A 19,279-nucleotide genomic window follows, 5' to 3' on the forward strand; every position below is an offset into this window, starting at 1 on the left:
AAATGTTAATATTTTTTATTCATTTTAAAATCTTTGGCTGTCAAGATCCACTGGACTTAGATTCTTGGGGTGGGCTCACATTTTTCTCAAATAATTTGACCACCAATTGACCTAAACCCTTATTAAGTCTCTGGGATGAGGTGAAGTAGAACGCTGACACCTCAGGGTCAGGTATTCAGGGTGCTTCCAATATCAATACAATCTCAGACAAAACAATGTAGCTTGAGCATATTTTAGACAAACATTGGTCATAAGGAATAATTGATGACAGGCCATTAAATGCAGTGCTTCCCACAGATTTGAAATATACTTGCGGTGGTAGCTGGATTAAAACACACCTTTTACTCATGGCACATAAATAGTTAACGATATGCGACAAAAAACATCATTTGATTTAACATTATTTTTATTATTACCCGTTTTAAACTTTTTATTTTTAATAGATTACAGTTAAAAAAGACTGTTGAAATAAATGTTTAAAATTTGCTATTTCTCTTTTGAGCTATTCAGGAGCCATGTGCACCCACTGACAGGTAAAATCTACTTCTCTCTATCTTTCATTCAAGTTCGTTCAGGTTCCTTTTTTGGCATGTACAGTATTGCCAAAGCATTTTACATAAATCAAATATCAAATTAATTAAATATAAAATAGATGAGAAATAAATGACAAAAATCTCTAAAAAATTATAGTAATTACAAGACTAAAACGTGTGCAATATTTAGACAGGGCAAATGAGTGGATTACCCATTACTAATGGTGTACAATTATTCTGCTGCCAATTTAGATTCCATTTCGTCCTCTCTGAGTATTTAATATTTTTTCTGAGTCGTTTAGATTAAAGAATTAATTATTTAAAGTTTCTCTCGCTGCTGTGCACAAAAAATTAACGACAGCTTAAAATACAAATGTAAAACCAAATCTCTGACAATTTAGTAGATTTAAAAACCCTGGTCGGATGCAAAAGGATACAGGTCTCTGTGGGTAAACAGATCACGTGAAACTGTCTGTGCTGCCAGTTCCCACAAACACAGAATGAGCAGTATGAAACGGGTAAAGGAGAAAGGATTTTCCACTACTTTATCGCTCGCAGATGTTTGATGATATTGGGTGGATACAAAAAAATAAATAAATAAATAAAAAAAAGTGTAAAAGGATGATAATAATAGTATTTTAAAAAAAGTGTCACAAAACATACTTGGGCGGCCTTTAAAATACCTGGGTGGCCAGCCTAAGTAAAGACTATGTGTGGGAAACACTGAAATTAATAGAAAATAGGCATTCTTGGAGAACAAAGTATCAATTGCAACTTGAGTGCGCATTAGCTTTCTTTGATTAAGTGGGTCAGAGTCAAGTATAACCCTAAAAATACTGTTCTTACAGCTAAAGGCAAATGTTTTATTATAAACCCATCTCATTATAAACACGTTTTTTAATGAACACATTTTATTAAGCTAATCAACCAATCAGAATCAAGCATTCAACAGTCTTTTATTCTAGATTTAGTCTTACCAATCACCCACTGGATCCATATGACATCGTATCGCTCTGGCTGGGGCTGAAAGTCTTGCAGGCCACAGCAGAAGTAGTTCTCCACCCGTTTGCTCTCCTCACCCAGGTATGTACGAGCTTTATCCAGGAATTCCTGAGTCACGTCCACAAGATCTACTGTTCGAAAGAGTGGCAGGAGCAGCCGCTTGGTGATCCTGCCAATCCCAGCGCCACAGTCCAGAGCACAACCTGTGCCAGTCTTACCCTGGCCTTCCTTAGAGGCAAAAAGGAAAATTAATAATATAACAATACATCAAACTGTACTTAAACAACCGTTTAAAAGACGTATAAATAAAATTCTGTGGAAAAAAAATCTCTTCCGCTCCCCAAGACGGCTGATTTAGCAGTAAATACAGTAATAGTAGTAATACTGTGCAATATTATTACATTTTAATCAACTTAATAAATACCTTAACACATTTCCTACTATAAAAAATACAACATTACTGACCCCAATTACTATGACTCACCCCAAGGAATTTCTGAAGAAACTTTTTTGAGCCGTTAATGTCAATACTGGAGATGCTGCCATAACCTCCCAGCATTCCATCCACAGTGGGCGGGACGTCCTTCCAGTAGTGCTCTGCCTTTGAGTAAAAGGACGTTTGGTCTTCTATCAAACAGTCTTCCATCTTTGTGCAACTCCTGGCCAAAGGGATCCAAAATAAGTACATTTACCACCACAAATCTAAAAAAGTTTTTTACATGTTGATTCAATGACATATTAAATGTAGCTTAGCAACTGTGCTTTTAAAAAATGTTCATTTCATATTTGAAAAAGATTAATAAAACGACAACCACCACTATTAAAACAAATTCTCTATAGACAAATTTAGGAAACCATTTACTACTAATTCTCTGGATATCATATTAATTGGAGTTTTGAGTAAAATTATTTGTAGTTTATTTGCTAAATTACAGATAAGGTGTTTTTACAGACGTTACAGTAGGTGAGGGGTCAATATAAAATATTTAATGTTGCCACACTGCAATAATGCTTTTCTTATTTTGTCTTGTCTTTCAGTCAAGTTACTTATGCATTTAGCATTAATGTACACTAAGTTATAAGTTCTCTCTTAATATACATATATGGTAATACGGTAATATGGTATACCGCGGGATCTAAAAATAGCAACGGTGTCAGTTCTAATACCGTTATACCGTCATAAAAACAATTTAATTAAGTAGGAGACAAGTATTAAATAATAAGTATTATTTATTTAATGCCAACAAATGAGTATGTGTGATTGTCATGACGGGACAGTGTGGAGGAGAGAGAGGTGAGGTAAGATTTCGAGTCACGCACCAAGTCACCTGCAGTGTGTGTGAGTGAGAGAGTTTGGTGCTGTGCATCTCTCTCGCGCTCTGTGTGTGTACCACGCAGATCTCTAATACGAACAAGACAAACAGGTGACAGTGAACCTCAGGTCGCCTTACGTCATATTTTTTATTATTATGTACGGTAATACTGGATATCGGGGTAAAATAGAGAGGAGGTTTGACGGTATCAAAATTTGGATACCGCCCAAGCCTAAATATATATATATATATATATATATATATATATATATATATATATATATATATATATATATATATATATACACAGAATCAAATCTTAATATATAAAAATTCTTAAATCAAGAAGCATTTTCTAGACAAACAAAATGTCAAAATAAGTGAGTTTTACCTTAAAACAAGCTGAATTATCTGCAAGGTGTAAGCAAAGTAATATTGTTGTTCTTTTTGACATTAGGTTATTGTGCTTATTCCATTGGCAGATTATTTTGCTTGTTATAAAGAAAAACTCACTTAATTTTGAAATATTAATTCTTAAAACAAGACATTATGTTTTGCTTGTTTAGAAGATGCTTATTGATTTAGGATTTTTTTAACTAAAAACAAGCCAAAAAATTTAAGAAAAACTCTTTTTTTCGCAGTAAAGACTTTAAATACTGAGAAAATTTGTATATAGATTAAGAGCAAAAAATCAAGGCAGCCTACATTAATGCTAAATGCATAAATAAATTGACTGAAAACTCAATAAAATCATGAAACTGCTATACTTCAGTATTACAGCTAAACTTTTCCCCTTTTATGAGACCAAAAGGCAGCTTTCACACGTTGTCAGTTTCACACCTGAGTTCAGCTGTCAGGATGCATCACTTGACAGTGGACTGACAGACAGATGACTGCTAAAATAAGCCAGTACAATGTATAATGGCCTTACAAAAATAGAAGATTGAGTTAATGTAGAATATATCGATATCCGCAGCGCTAAAGAGATCACAGTCAGACTAAAAAGCAGATTTATAGTGAGTAGAGCATTAAGCGGTTAAACAAAGATGAAAGAGCAGAGTTACATTTGTATCTATCTTAGCCTTCAGTTCCGTTAACGTACTTACTAGATTTACTCGGTCAAACACGCTCCTACACGTGGTCCTCCTGTCTTTGAAGGTGTCTTGTCCTGTTTCTATATTTGGTGTTGACAAAAGTTACACGTGTTGACACACGGCCAGCTCTAAATCACACGCGTCCACTGAGACTCTCTGCGCTCTTTATGTCTTCAGTCATTCAGACTATGAACACTGACCTACCTTTGCTTTCGTGCTCTCGCTGACTGCCGCTTCTTGCAATCGCTCATGTCACGACTAAACTGTCGAAGAACTGCCCCATGAACAATACTCCAGCTCCCCTACTTCCCAAAAGTAGCAGAAGCCCCACATCCCACGTCATTTCCTTATTTGACCGCCGTGTTTCCCCTCAGTGAGTTGTTTTTATTTTGTCTCCATCTTGTGGCCGCATTTCAAGTTGGGTGTGTAGCTCAATCAATTGTATTTGCATAGTGTTCTTGAATTGTATTAAATGCGGTGTTTTAAGCAATGGTATGGCTGCATAAAGGAGTTAATTTCACTATTAGTGATTTAAAGCCCTTTCTTAAATATTCAAAGATTATACCCATATTTAAAGAGCTAGTTGGTGTTTCCCAGAGATGGGTTGCAGCTGGAAGGGCATCCGCTGCCTAAAACATATGCTGGATAAGTTGGCGGTTCATTCTGCTGTGGCAACCCCAGATTAAAAAAGGGACTAAGACGAAAAAAAAAAAGAATGAATATTATTTTCTGACTCTTAATTGTATTAATTGTATTACTGATTTTAATTGTGGTAATTGTAAAGTATTCATTTAAAGGGCACCTATGAGGAAAATCATCATTTGTAAGCTGTTTGGACAGGACTGTGTGTAGGTATATTGTGTTCACGGTCATATTGGAGTGATAGAAACAAATAAGTCTCTTTTTTATTTCCTGACACTAAAATAGGATCTAAATCCTTCCCATTTTGAGGTCCACCGTAATGTAAGAGTGCGGTTTCCCCTCACAACGGATTGATTGACAGCTGCATATTTACATGTCTCCGTAGTAACGTGTATCATCAAACAGTATCAACAAGACAGGAGGTGCACAAAGCACCTGGGATTAAAAGATCTGTTCAGCTCTCTGTGATCATCAATCATCATCAAATGTGATCAAAAATGAGTTTTACAAGTTTAAAACATTTTTAAAACAGTGCATGTTTGTAATAAATTACAGCGATTTTACTGTCTTTACTTTATCACCACAGTCGCATGTCAACACAATTATAAAAGAAGACGCTTTAATCCCATTTTGAGGCTGTTAAATCAGGTTTGTTTTGTGCATTAACATAACGGATATCTATACAGAAGTGTTTACTAACGTGAATCCTGTCACATTTACCATGCAAAAACAGTGCAAAGCTAAACATGCGCCCTGTGTGTGTCTGTGTGTGCGTGTGTCAACTTTGTAACAACATTTTGTGTGACTCATCGCTGCAGAAAGGCTTGAATTAACTCCACAACAAATACATCAAATAATCATTGGGAAAGTTCCGACTATAGTATTTCTCACAAACGTTACGTGACATCTGCTTTCTTCATGTCTGTCACTGTGCTGTTTATCTTACGCAGCCGAGACGGAGGCTGAGGCACACTCTGACAGGCACGTGGGAACGGTGGGCGGGGAGAACTAGCATTAAAGGCACAGGCCACAAAAACAGCTACATTGTGTTCAGAGCAGAAAATCACATTATTCTGAAAGGTATAATAAATAATCTGATTAGTGTTTTGAGCTGAAACTTTACACACACATTCTGGAGACACAAAATACTTATCTTAAATCTTGAAAAGGGGTAAAATAGGTGCACTTTAAATTTAAAGGGACAGTTAACCCTAAAAATCAAAGTGGACTATCCCTTTGTATAATATTTACCCATGCATGAGCAATATTATTGTGCGCACACACACACACACACACACACACACACATATATATATAAAAAGGAAAATCTGGATATAGAAAAAACGAATAATAATTATATATTTACTCTATAATAATATATAATAACACAATATGCTCAGAACAAATGCAGTATAATCAGTTTTTAAAAATGTGACATTTAATGACACTAAGTAATATTATAGCACTTTTTTGTGTCAATAACTATACAAATATATTTTAGTAGAAACATATTTGTCCATCTTTGTATCAGAGATGCTACAGTGATATTTATGGAGATATAATTGATACTAGTGTTGAGTAACTGGTTAATTTATAGTGGTTATTTTCCCGATTGGTCTTTTTTGCCCTTTTAAAATTGTGTTCTTTATTACCCTCAAAAGTGTGCATATTAGTGCTTTAAAGCTACATATTTGTACATGTGCATAATAAAACCTAAACAGGCCACGTTTGGTAGCGCTTCAGCGACAGCTTTTGTGCAGTCTTTTCACTGTTCTCCGGTCACCATAACAAATGTTCATCTGAAAAGTACTTTCGATCCTGTATTTATTTTGTATTCCATCCAGCCTCTTGTTCTCCACTGCTGCTTTTTCTTTGGTCTCATCCCGTCTCTTATTTTCACTGCCTTCATTAGATGACAGCATGCTTTCTGTCTCGCCTGCTTATGGCCGTCTCTCCTCCCCCAGCGTTTCCGTGCTCTCCCCTGGGTAAGCGGCTCTGCTCATCCTCTCTCTGTCTGTGGTTCTCAGCCGATCTGGCAGGCTCTACAGATGATGAGTCAGTACACTGTCTGTCTGCAGCGGACAGCCTGAAGTCAGTCGATATTTAATCTGATCTGCTCTCTTTCACCCCATCTCCTTCTGTCTACTCCCTCTCTGGCTCCTGACACCTTTTACACTCTCATTAGAATTACAAAGAGGCTGGAGAAATGGAGCGGAAATCAACACTTCTGAAATGTCCTGAGTCAGCAGAGCCGGTGTTCGCTTCCCCTCACCTGTCTCTCTGCCTGTGGGTCTTTCTCCTTCTCTCTCTTTCTCTCTCCGTGTCATGCCCTCTTCCCGTTTCTCCTTTTAGATTCACCTCTTTTCCGCTGCTAAATGTGTTTGACAGCATACTCACCTATTTGACTCATTCTAGACTCATGATGTCTCATCAAAGGTCACTTTTCCAGTTTAAAGGCAAATTGCATTAATTAACCGTCAAAAAGGAATTATATGAGAGGAACAATGTTTGTGTATTTTAGTAATATAGGCTATATTTAATGCTATTTATTACATTTTAATTTAGGGCTGTCAAGGCAAGGCAAGTTTAAATATATAGCACATTTCATACGCAATGGTAATTCAAAGTGCTTTACATAAACAAGAATAAAAGATTAAAATAAAGATAAAAACATGGTTTAAATGGATTAAAACAGGTTAAAAAAAGGATAAAAGAGAAGAGAAAGACATAATGGTGCGATCTGTCAGACGTAGCACAGTGCTCATTTGGTAAAGGCACAGTTAAACAGATGTGTTATTAGTGTTGATTTGAATGTGCCTAATGTTGGTGCACATCTGATCATTTCTGGAACCTGATTCCAGCACAGGGGAGTGTAGTAGCTGAAGGCCGATTCACCCAGCTTTAACTGAACCTTTGGAATTTCTAATTTACTTGATTCTTACGATCTGAGTGATCTGTGTCACAATAAGGTCAGTGTTTATAACTGACATTGAATAAACCAGCGCCATGCTTGATATATTTAAAACATATGTTTTACATGTAACACATTAATAGCTCCAATTTAAATGAGCTTTACCTAAACATTTTAATTAGTTAGTAACAAGTAGTAATTTTATTTTCATTTCTATTTAGATTTAAATTATTATTCCAGATTAAGTTTTAAAATTCCTACTTATGTTAGCTGTTTCCTAAGATTCTTTTTACTTTTTATGTTATATATGCTGCTTGAAAGTTTGAACACCCCTTGCAGAATAAGAGAAAATGTGAATATTTTTAACCAAATAACAAAGATCATACATTTTTTTTATTTAGAACTGTATTAAGATATCTCAACAACAGATGTTTACACATATTTTACAAAAAAAAAAAAAAAAATGCTAAAAGTATTAAAATAGCCCCCTCCAAACATTTACGAACCCTTTCTATTTGATACTGTGTGTGACTACCTGGATAATCTACATTTTTTAGTTTTGAGATGGATTTTTCAATATTGAATAATTCACTGAATATTTTTATGCATTTCTCAGTAAATATGGATAATATATATTGATTCATCTGAACGAAACAGAAACATATATATTTATTAAAATAATATTTTAGTCACAAAACATCTTTAGAAATGTAAAGAAATACAATTAAATTCATGCAAAATATTGCAAAGAAAAATACAAACTAAAACTAAATATATATAAACTAAAAAAATTTAATAAAATTGTATATATTTTTTGTTTTTCTTGACTTTTGCTATTTTTGAAAATGTTATTTAATATTTTTCTATAACATATAAATTTGGGCTACTAATTTTTCAACCATTATTGTAAGTTATTTTGTTAGATAAGCTCCAGATTTGGTTCAGTACTGACTAAACTAATGTATATGCACAAATATAATATTGTAAAGCTTCCAATAGGAAATATTAATTTAAATGAGAGTTTTGTGGGGGGTGTAAAATGATTTAGACCTACAACACAATATTTCGGTAGATTTAAGACTTTTTAAGGCCTACAATTTTTACAAGATCTTGTTTTTGACCAAAACATTATTAAAATTGTTAACTGTTGCAAATTTTAAAATGTAATTAAAAGCACCATTTGTGTAGATAAGATACTGATATTATGATTTAAAACAGCTACAGATAAGTGTTACTGTGAGGACAAGCTAAAACTAGTAATAGAACTAAAATAAGGATCTAAACATGTAGCATGTAGTCATTTTACTCAGCAGTTGGTTATTGTTATATAATTATATCTAAAATATGCAATGCATGTTAAAATGCAATAGCAAACCTGCTCTAATATAATAAATATATTTATGCTTGCAGAATCTGTATAAGAGCACAGTTGTTGTTAACATAGTAATGCAAGCTTATGAAAATGGCAAACAGTATCATACATGTACCCATATACACTGAGCGCTATATAAAACACACAACAGACAAGAAACATATTTCATGGAGTGACATGGATGAACAAATGTTGACAGAATTTGCCTGTCAGGATGAACTGTTACCAAGAGTTTAATGAATATTACATCGTTTAAATAGCAGTCATTTGATGCTGTTTTGTATCTAAATTACACTCCTATGCACTGAATATGGCTATCAGTTACACAACAATGACAACAGTACTAGAATACAACTGAGACAAGCCCTAACAATAATGCAAACACAAGAAGTAGACAGAATAGCGTTGAATGTGGCAAAGGGTGGAGGTCAAAAAGTAGTTCCCATTACATTCGATTCACATGTAGACCTTCAGTTACAATGGCTGAGGTACAAGGACACATGCATCGATATAAACTGTATGTATTTTTACTACAGACTCACCCTTGGATGTTCATTAAATGATTCAGCTCATGCAACAAATGCAGCAACCCTGAAAACAAATTGAGAATATGAGGTCACTTACAAACGTGTAAACACACACACTGCTGCCTACAAACAAAGAATGTAGCTACATAACGAATTTAACTGCATTCAAAGTAACACTGTTGCTGTTTAAACGTTTTCACAGGTACATCAAGCAATTGATCTTATACATCCTGTGCTCCTTGTTGAGCAGATGATTTACCAGACGTTTGCTGATATTAAACGTAGAACAGTTTTTTTAAAGCATCATATTATTATTGATGTTATCAGTTCATATGAAATGTATAAACGTATCCTAAAAGAGAAGCGCTATTACAGTGTCTGCGTGAATATTAGGGCATTAAATAAACTAGCCTCATGATGGCACTGTTGTACTGTATGCGCGTTCGTGAACATGATGGCGGCAAAGACGGTTTGTTATTCATTTAGTCAGACATTTATACTTTCATTTTAAATACTTAATTAAATCATTCAAAATCAGTCAAAAAATAAATCAAATAAATATATTTTACATTTAAGTGTCGGCCTTATTCGTCTTTCAAACTAACTAATGCTAACTTTGAACACAATGCCTCACAGTGGCCAGAGCTCAAAACACAGTGGGTGGAATTTCAGATATAAGTTGTCCTGTGTTCCTATACTATCTCGAAGTGTTCATTCATTCATTCATTTTCTTGCCGGCTTAGTCCTTTTATTAATCCGGAGTCGCCACAGCGGAATGAACCGCCAACTCATCCAGCACGTTTTTACGCAACCCATCTCTGTGAAACATCCACACACACTCATTTAAACTCACACTCATACACTACAGACACTTTAGCCTACCCAGTTCACCTGTACTGCATGTCTTTGGACTGTGGGGAAAACCGGAGCACCCGAAGGAAACCCACACGAACACAGGGGGAACATGCAAACTCCACACAGAAACGCTAATTGAGCCGAGGCTCGATCCAGCGCCCTTCTTGCTGTGAGGTGAAAGCACTACCTACTGCGCCACTGCCCGAAGTGTTCCACACCACATTACAATGTATTTTGTAAAAACTTCAGGTATTTATTTACTTACAGAAGACATCTAAAACAACAAAAGTTGTTGTTTATACTTATATGCCTACTTTTTACTCTATGTACCAGTTTATACACCCTGTAAAAATTATATGATCAATTAGTCATGATGACAGCATGTTTTTAGTTAATTGTAACTTACACTAAGCTTATTTGTATAAGTTACGCATGCTGTTTTAAGTCAGTTTAACATAATATAAGATCAGTGGACTCATAAGATTAATTTGTTTCAGCTTAAAAGCATTTAAGGCAACTAGGATCTACTCAGGAATATATTTAAAACAGAAATCATTTGGTGATATTAAAGGGTAAATCTTTGTACTTGACATTTGACAATTCAAACTGTTAATTTTACTTATTTGTCAACAAGACATTTTTGTGTTTGTCATTTTAAATATTTTAAATCTATTTTAATTTGATTATGCCAGAATAAGTCAGTTCAGGTCTGGTTCTGTGAACGAGAGGGCATTGTTTCATCAGGGTTTCTGCAGGCTTCACCAAGGTAAATGTAAGACATTTTAAGACATTTTTTAAAACCATTAAGAATGAAATTTTAGACTTATATGGGGCTAAATGCTAAGAATTTTATTTGAATATCCCAGTTGGAAAAGTTTTTCACTTTCCCTATCAAAAATCTATTATAAATGAATACATATAATAATACAATACTAATAATAATAATTTAATAATAAAAAATCTAGGTCAGGTCAGTATCTTCTGCAGTATATAAATGGAGAATTTTTAAACAAATGACTGTAAGGAAAGTAATAAAACTCTACTTTAAAATTAAAAGTTAAAAGATTTATTGAGACTGGGATCATTGGCAACTGTATGGGTGTTAATGGCCAGATTAGGTAGCTATACATGAACAACAGAAAATTAAGACCTTTTAAAAAAGATTTAAGATCTTTAAACACAACATTTAACACCATTTAACACAAAATGTCACTAGATATAAGATTTTTTAAGGCCTAAAAGTTTGCTCTTGAGATTAAGGAAGTTTTAAGACTTTTTAAGACCCCACAGATACACTGTTCATCTATGTTTTGATTGATAATATTTTATTTACACAAAAGTTATTCAAAAGATAAGAAACTCTTTACCAATGCTTTTATTGTATATTACTTTCCTTATGTGCGTATATCACTTTTGGATATTTAATTTGATTTAATAAGAGGACATTAAAAGTAGACATCTTGTCTTTGATCAATAACATAATAAAAATTGTTAACTGTTACAAATTTTAACAAGTAATTAAAAGCATCTTTTGTGTAGATAACTATTTAAGACACTGACATTATGGCTAAAAACTGCTACAGATATTTTTCTGTACTCCACAGTTTAGCTGAGAAGACAAGCTAAAACTATAGTCTATGTAACATGTAACTTAAAGTCATTTTATTCAGCAGCTGGCCATTGTTATATGATTATATCTGAAAATATACCTCTGGTATAATATATCGACTATATTTGTATATGCATGTATAATCTGTATAATAAAACAGGCTTTGTTAACATAATAATGCAAGCTTATGAAAATGGCAAACAGTATCTAACAAGTTTGTCTGTGTGATTACAGATAAATGCAAGTACGATTTGTTGTATTATTGTCTGTTGCATTCTTACATTTATTTTGATTGTGTGTGCATTTGCAAATGTTTTTGTGTTTCTACACTTCCAAAGGTCAAAGGAAGGTCTTAAGCCCTTTTCAAGCAGAACATATGGTCAAAATGTCTGCCACCGAGCCAAAAGGCACAAACAAACAAACAAGCAGAACAAATGTTTTAATAAAAATTGCTACATCTTTTAAAACTGACTTCTTTCCTCAAAAATGAGTATGGAACAAATTTGAGCCAAACACACATTGCACAAGTCTTTGAAAGAAGTGTGTGTGCGTATGTGTGTTTGTGACACATGACAGCTGTGTGCTCTTTGATGTTTGGGATTACAGTTGGATTACATCATGGTAGTTTGGATGGAGCACCTGTATTGAGATAGGGGGAAAAGAAACGGTGAAACGCACGGATAAAAAGCGGGCTGGACTGAGGTCTCTCCTGAACTACAAGAAAACAATAAGACATGCTTGTTTTAAAAATGTCCCCCAAAGAGGATAAAGCCATGCAAGTCCGAGTGTGTGTGTGTGCATGCTTTTGTGTATGTTTGCACAGGTGTGAAAGTGTGTTTGTACCTTTAAAGATGTTTGTACAGAATGTCCCTGTGCGATGCGCCGGTGTTGTGTTCGTTTTAGAATCCATCAGCCAGTTGATAACTGAAATTATTTTCACAGCCCTCTTGATTACTTGACTCAAATTGGTTAGCAGTGCATATGTTGCTATTTAACAAAGTATTTTTAAATAGTAACTGCAAATGACAACATAACAGAATGTTAAAAATGTCAAATTTTTAAATTAAGCCTCAAAATAAGCGATACAGAGTGGCATGGTGGCTCAATGGTTAGCACAGTCGCCTCACAGCAAGAAGGTCACTGGTTCAAGTTGTAGCTGGGCCAGTGTGGGTGTTTCCCAGCACTGGGTTGCAGCAGAAAGGGCATCCACTGCGTAAAAAGTGCTGGAATAATTGGCGGTTCATTTTGCTGTGGCGACCTCTGATAAATAAGAGACCAAGCTGAAGGAAAATAAAGGATTAAAACAATATTATATTAAATTGGTATATTAAACTTCTAATGGCGTTACATTTAATTATAATTTTAAATTGTTAAACATTACAATTTTCATTATATATAATAATTCTATATCATATATTAATAGAATAGTAAGAGAAAAGGTTAAAAATAAAATACTGTTAAAAGTATTTTTCCTACATTTTGTTGAGAAGGAATGACTTACAAATTATTCATATTGTCAGTCAGTTTATGTATTCCCTTGCTATCAAACCCATATTAATATACACTCATCGGCCATTATTAGGTGCACCTTACTAGTACTAGGTTGGACCCCCTTTTGCCTTCAGAACTGCCTTAATCCTTTGTGGCATAAACTCCACAAGGTACTGGAAATATTCCATAGTTTGGTTCATATTGACATGATGGTATCACACAGTTGCTGCAGATTTGTTGGCTGCACAGCCATGATGCGAATCTCCCATTTCACCACATCCCAAATGTGCTCTGTTGGATTGAGCTCTGGTGACTGTGGAGGCCATTTGAGTACAGTTGCCATGTTCAAGAAACCAGCCTGAGATGATTCACGCTTTATGACATGGCATGTTATTTTGCTGGAAGTAGTCATCAGAAGATGGCTACATTGTGGTCATAAACAGATAGACATGGTCAGCAATAATACTCAGGTAGGCTGTGGTGTTGACACGATGCTCAATTGGTACTAATGGGCCCAAAGTGTGCCAAGAAAATATCCCCCACACCATCACACCACCAACACCAGCCTGAATCGTTGATCCAAGGCATGATGGATCCATGCTTTCATGTTGTTGATGCCAAATTCTAACCTTACCATTCGAATGTTGCAGCAGAAATCGAGACTCATCAGACCAGGCAATGTTTTTTTTCCCAATCTTCTATTGACCAATTATGGTGAGCCTGTGAGAATTGTAACTTCAGGGCCTACTCACACTATGCTATCCCAACCGTGCCCAGGCCCGTTTCCCAGATCGTTTGAGAAGTGTGAGTGCGCTGAATGGGGCTCAGGTGAATCGGATTCACTTGGGCTTCTGTGTGGTACGCATGTGTGTGAGTGCAAATGCGCCTAAGACCGAAACTGAAAGCAGGACGGGACTTTTAAGGGATTGTTTCATATGGATTTATTAATTATTCTTACTGTTAAATGAACGCAAACTGTTGTAGGTTATTAAAGACGCAAACCCCTCACTAGGCACGAAAGCTGTGCACCTTCAGCAAACGTCCTAGTTCCTGCAGCACATGGACTTTATGTTTTATGTTTTATGTTTTTGAGCGTCAAAAACGGCTGATCAGTTCGGCGAAATATTTGACTGCATGTCACTGCATGTCAAACAACATAACTAAAGACATCTAAACTAAAGACATCTAGACTGTGCTGAGCGAGAGTGCTTCTGACCAGCGCATCATCGATAACGTTAGGCTGAATGCAATGTGAGTGCGGGCCGTCAGGGTGAGACGGGAGGGGGCAAGCGTGCTTTGACTCGGTTCCTCAGTCTCCTGTGAACCAGTCTGGCCATTGTCCTCTGACTTCAGCTATCAGAAGGCATTCGCACCCACTGAACTGCCACTCACTGGATATTTTCTCTTTTTCGGACCACACTCTGTAAACCCTAGATGGTTGTGCATGAAAATCCCAGGAGATCAACAGTTCATTCATTCGTTCACTTATTTTCTTTTCAGCTTAGTCCCTTTATTAATCGGTCGACACAGCGGAATGAACCGCCAACTTATCCAGCAAGTTTTTATGCAGCGGATGCCTCAAAGTCACTTAAATCTTCTTTCTTCCCCATTCTGACGCTCAATTTTAACTGCAGCAGATCGTCTTGACTATGTTTACTTGCCTAAATGCATTGAGTTGCTGCAATGTGATTGGCTAATCAGAAATTTGCATTAACGAGCAGTTGGACAGGTGTACCTAATAAAGTGGCCGGTGTGTGTAATATATAACTACAGTATTAACAGAATATACATTTCAATAATATAATAATAATTATTATAACTATTGTATAATTAATACAGTAATATTTGATTTTTATAACATTAATTATATATTGTATATTAAGAATAAAACAATCTGAGAAAAGTTAAAACGAAGTATGAAAAACTATTAATATTAAAGTTTCAAGATGGAAGATGGAAAAATGTTTTTCATAACACAATGCAGTAAATAATAAAGTATTATTATTTACATATTATATGTTCGTATTATATATAACATTATAAAGATAAATAGAGACAATAATGCATTATCTACATGCATATTCTTTGTAACAACATTGAGCAATATATCAGCAGCAAACTTCAAGCAGTCAACAGCAGGCTCTTAATCGAAGCCAGAGCTCGGCAGGGCGTCGAGCTGAATGCTTAATGACTGAATTACAATCAGGTTTGGGCGAGAGCAGGATTAGTTCTGTCTTTGAAGGTCCGAGGTCTGATGTGGTTTCTGGTTTCACAGTGAAGCAGTGCCTGGCATATTGAGAACAGAGCCAGTGCGAGAGTGTGTGTGAGCAAGAGTATGTGTGTGAGTGAGTTTGTGCTGGAATGTTGCGTATGCGTTCATGGAACAAAACAGAATAGAATGTTACACAACACCGCTCCATGCCTTTAGTCTGTGCTGTTCTTCCTATTCTAACTTCTGCCTTCTCTCCTCTGTCTCTCTGTTTTCCCCAATGTGAGCCTCTGACACCCCCATCACCGCCAACAACTCTCTCTCTCTCTTTCTCTGTGTGTCTATATTTTGGGCTATCAGCTCAGGCTGGGTAGATTGAAGTGGACAGCAGTGCAGAGCACACACTCACTGCTGCCTCTCTGTCTAATCCCTGACCTAGAAACAGTGAGAGAAACAGAGAAAAGAGAGAGAATACTTAAAGGTTACTGAGAGGATAGAAATGTGTAGTTTTACTTATTTGAAGACATATGCTTCCTAACTAGTAAAACTGACCTCAGGTTGAGTACAGATTCATAATCACCTCTACACGTTTTTCCGCAAGATTTTTTTTTTTTTTACTTTGGGTTGCACGAGTTTGGGGAATTTCCTTTGAAGTATGGAGCCATAAATTCTCAGTCTCAAAAATAATACATTTACAAAATATAATTCATTCATGTACAACACAATTCATATTTTCAAAATCCAATTCATAAGTTCAAAACACAATTCATAAATACAAAAATCATATTTGTAAATTCAAAACACACATGAAAAATACACAAATACAATTTGTAAATTCAAAACACAATTCATAAATTCACAAATCCAAATCATAAGTTCAAAACACGATTCAAAAATACACAAATCCAATAAGTACATTCAAAACACAACTCCACAAATCCAATTTGTAAGTAAATTAGTAAATTATGACAAAAATACCATTTTGGGGCAAACTATCCCAATAAAATAAAGTGTGTTTTATTTTTCTGTCATAAAAATAACATTATGCTTGATACTATAACTGAGATTGGTACCACAAGCATATCTGTGGCCAAGGTTCTTTTAAGTTCACCATTTTGTTCCTCCAGATTATTTTCTCTTTGTATTCTCTACAGTACAGTTATATTCAATGTGCTTATATTATTATATTATATTGTAGCACTAACCATTTTTTAAGTTTCTGGGGTTAATTCATAATCTGCTAACTTGTTAATTCTATTTTAACATATATTACATACAGACATAAACAATAATATGGTGATTGTTTCAGCGTAAAGGATGTTACTCAAATAATTCATGCAAAGCCTTATGGGGTGTATTAAAAATTCAGATATGTGGTTAGTTTTAAACTCACATGTGAAATGATTGCGTTTGAGATGAATTTAATCTTCTAAATTTAAGAAAGAATATATCATGGAAGTAGTACAGCGTGACAGCAGTGTGTTTCTGAACTACAATGTAAATATATATTAATTAAAACTGTTCAGTTTATTTACGGTTGTAAGTTGCATTATGGGACCTTGGTCTCGGATTTGTTGACTATGGATGTTGAAAATTCAACTCTGCAGTTTTCCAAAGTGACTTTTATTGACATTTTAGTTGTTTGAAATACAATATACTGAATAAGAAATAATATGTAGGGAAATAAGTCTGTAAAATAACAGAAAATGCACCGGCAGTCTATTACAAGGTGTTTGTACCGTAATATACAACTCCAACCCAAACAATATACCACATTAAACTATTAAAAAAAAAATTTTTTTGCACTTTTTAAGGTTAAAAGTTGTTGACAGAAACATCCTAATGCATAATGGAAATGCATAAATAAAAGGGTGAAAAATAAAATGAAACAAAACAACAAAATACAAAATTTATGCATATTTATTACAGTGTAGTCATATGCACAGGAGCTCCTCAGCCGGTCCGGAGGAGAATCTGCACCGCTGTTCTACTGCCAGAGTGTCTGGTTGGCACATAGTTAAAAATTCATGAGCCATTTTCTTATTAATATTTCACACAAGCAAGCTCCCTATCACCAGTGCAGCTGTAACCAAGCAGTACACACACAGACACAGAGAGAGAAATACAGAGAGAGAAAAGGAGTAAAAGTGATCGAGTAAATAGAGCAGTAGTAAAAATGCTAAAGCAGTAAATAGAAAAACTACAATTACAGAACAAAAGCTCAAATGTTTGAATAAACAGTGTTTATTTTTCACATAATTTCAGGATGGTTCCTCTCACTTAAACAGTCTGAGCACATGTCAAGTAACCGACCTGCTCTTACAACTCACTGCTTTTTTTCAGTCATGCATATTTTATTGTCGGACTGATTTCTATGGCCACAGTATGAATAGTGTAGCACCATCTAGTGGTAATATGGACAAACTGTCATTGGAAATAAAAGGACATGGACCTTGTGCTTATCGAGGCTGCATTCATGAGACTAAAATACAGTTAAACCGAACTTTTATGAAATATAATTATATATTTTAAAAGAACTACTTAATATTTTGGTGGAAAATAGCTTTTTGCAAGATTCTTTGATAAATCAAAAGTGTAAAAGAATAGCCTTTACTTACAGTATAAATCACATTATTAATGGCTTTAATGTCACGTTTATTCAATTTAATGCATTCTAACAAAAAAATATAAAAAGAATAATGCAGAATAAAATGACATATTTAACAGAATCTTCTGTATACTGTACGAAACAACAAATTCAAGATAGAATTTAGTTTAAATTACACTGAATCAAAAAAGTCACTTTTAACCAACTTGAAAGGGCACCTATGATGAAAATCATCTTTTGTAAGCTGCTTGGACAGAACTGTGTGTAGTTAAAGTGTGTCCACAGTCCTATTAGAGTAATATAAAGACAATAACTCTCTAACAATAAAACAGGATCCAAATCCCTTCCATTTTGAGGCCGACCACAACGTGACATAGGAGTGCGGTTTCCCCGCCCACCAAATTGATTGACAGCCCCGTATTACAGTTTTTCTTGTTTGCTTTGACCTGGTTAAAGAAACTAGGAGGATCCACTCCATTTTCTTCATCACTATCCCAGCAGAGCAGAAGACATGTCTTGCAAATGTGTAAACTCTTTCTCATTGGATTGATACATTTTCCATAACATTTTTCAAAAGTGTTAACACGAATGTTATTCAAGCAGTCTAAACTCTATTGTTTTAGCTATGGTAACCAAACAGAAACCATCTATTCCTAACTATTAGAAACTACCAAGATAAATATTAAAGCACTGTAGCACTGTTTTGACACTCCTTCACACAAATCTTCAATTAGCAATCAGTCAGAAAATCTTATAAAAACGGTGGAAGGTCTGTGTTGTTCAGTGCCAGCATGGATGAAGGAGGTCAATAGTGGCTATGTCGTATACTCCCAATAGATTTAACAGTATATTGTGTACATGCGTTCTCTCTAATGTTTACCGTATTTTATTACTTTTGTCTATTTAGTTTTTTAAACAGTATTTCAGTTTTCAACTACAGTTTGAAAAATGTCATGAATTCAATATAAATTTAATCAACGCATTTCTTATTCTGGATCCAATTCTTTTCAAAAAGGCAAATTTGACAGCTCAAAATTGAAAGACAACAAATGGCGTAGGCAATAGGCTACAATGGCATGCAATGGTGCACTGATTCACACTAAGTTCTGTATT

At 34.9% G+C, this 19,279-nt stretch overlaps 1 protein-coding gene across 4 annotated transcripts in view; it reads right to left on the reverse strand.

The window, feature by feature from the left end:
- The window catches only part of ntmt1 (N-terminal Xaa-Pro-Lys N-methyltransferase 1), a 46,122-nt gene that overhangs the window by 2,000 nt on the left and 24,843 nt on the right, over positions 1-19,279 (reverse strand). For 2 of the 4 annotated variants that reach the window (XM_073950093.1, XM_073950092.1), the window contains exons 3-5: positions 9,410-9,458; positions 2,020-2,194; positions 1,511-1,763 (exon numbers count right to left, since the gene is read on the reverse strand). In XM_073950093.1, the coding sequence (XP_073806194.1) occupies positions 1,511-1,763; positions 2,020-2,194; positions 9,410-9,458 (477 nt within the window). 4 annotated transcript variants of the gene reach the window in all.

Source organism: Danio rerio, chromosome 5 (assembly GCF_049306965.1).
Source record: "Danio rerio strain Tuebingen ecotype United States chromosome 5, GRCz12tu, whole genome shotgun sequence".
NCBI classification, from domain to species: Eukaryota; Metazoa; Chordata; class Actinopteri; order Cypriniformes; family Danionidae; genus Danio; species Danio rerio.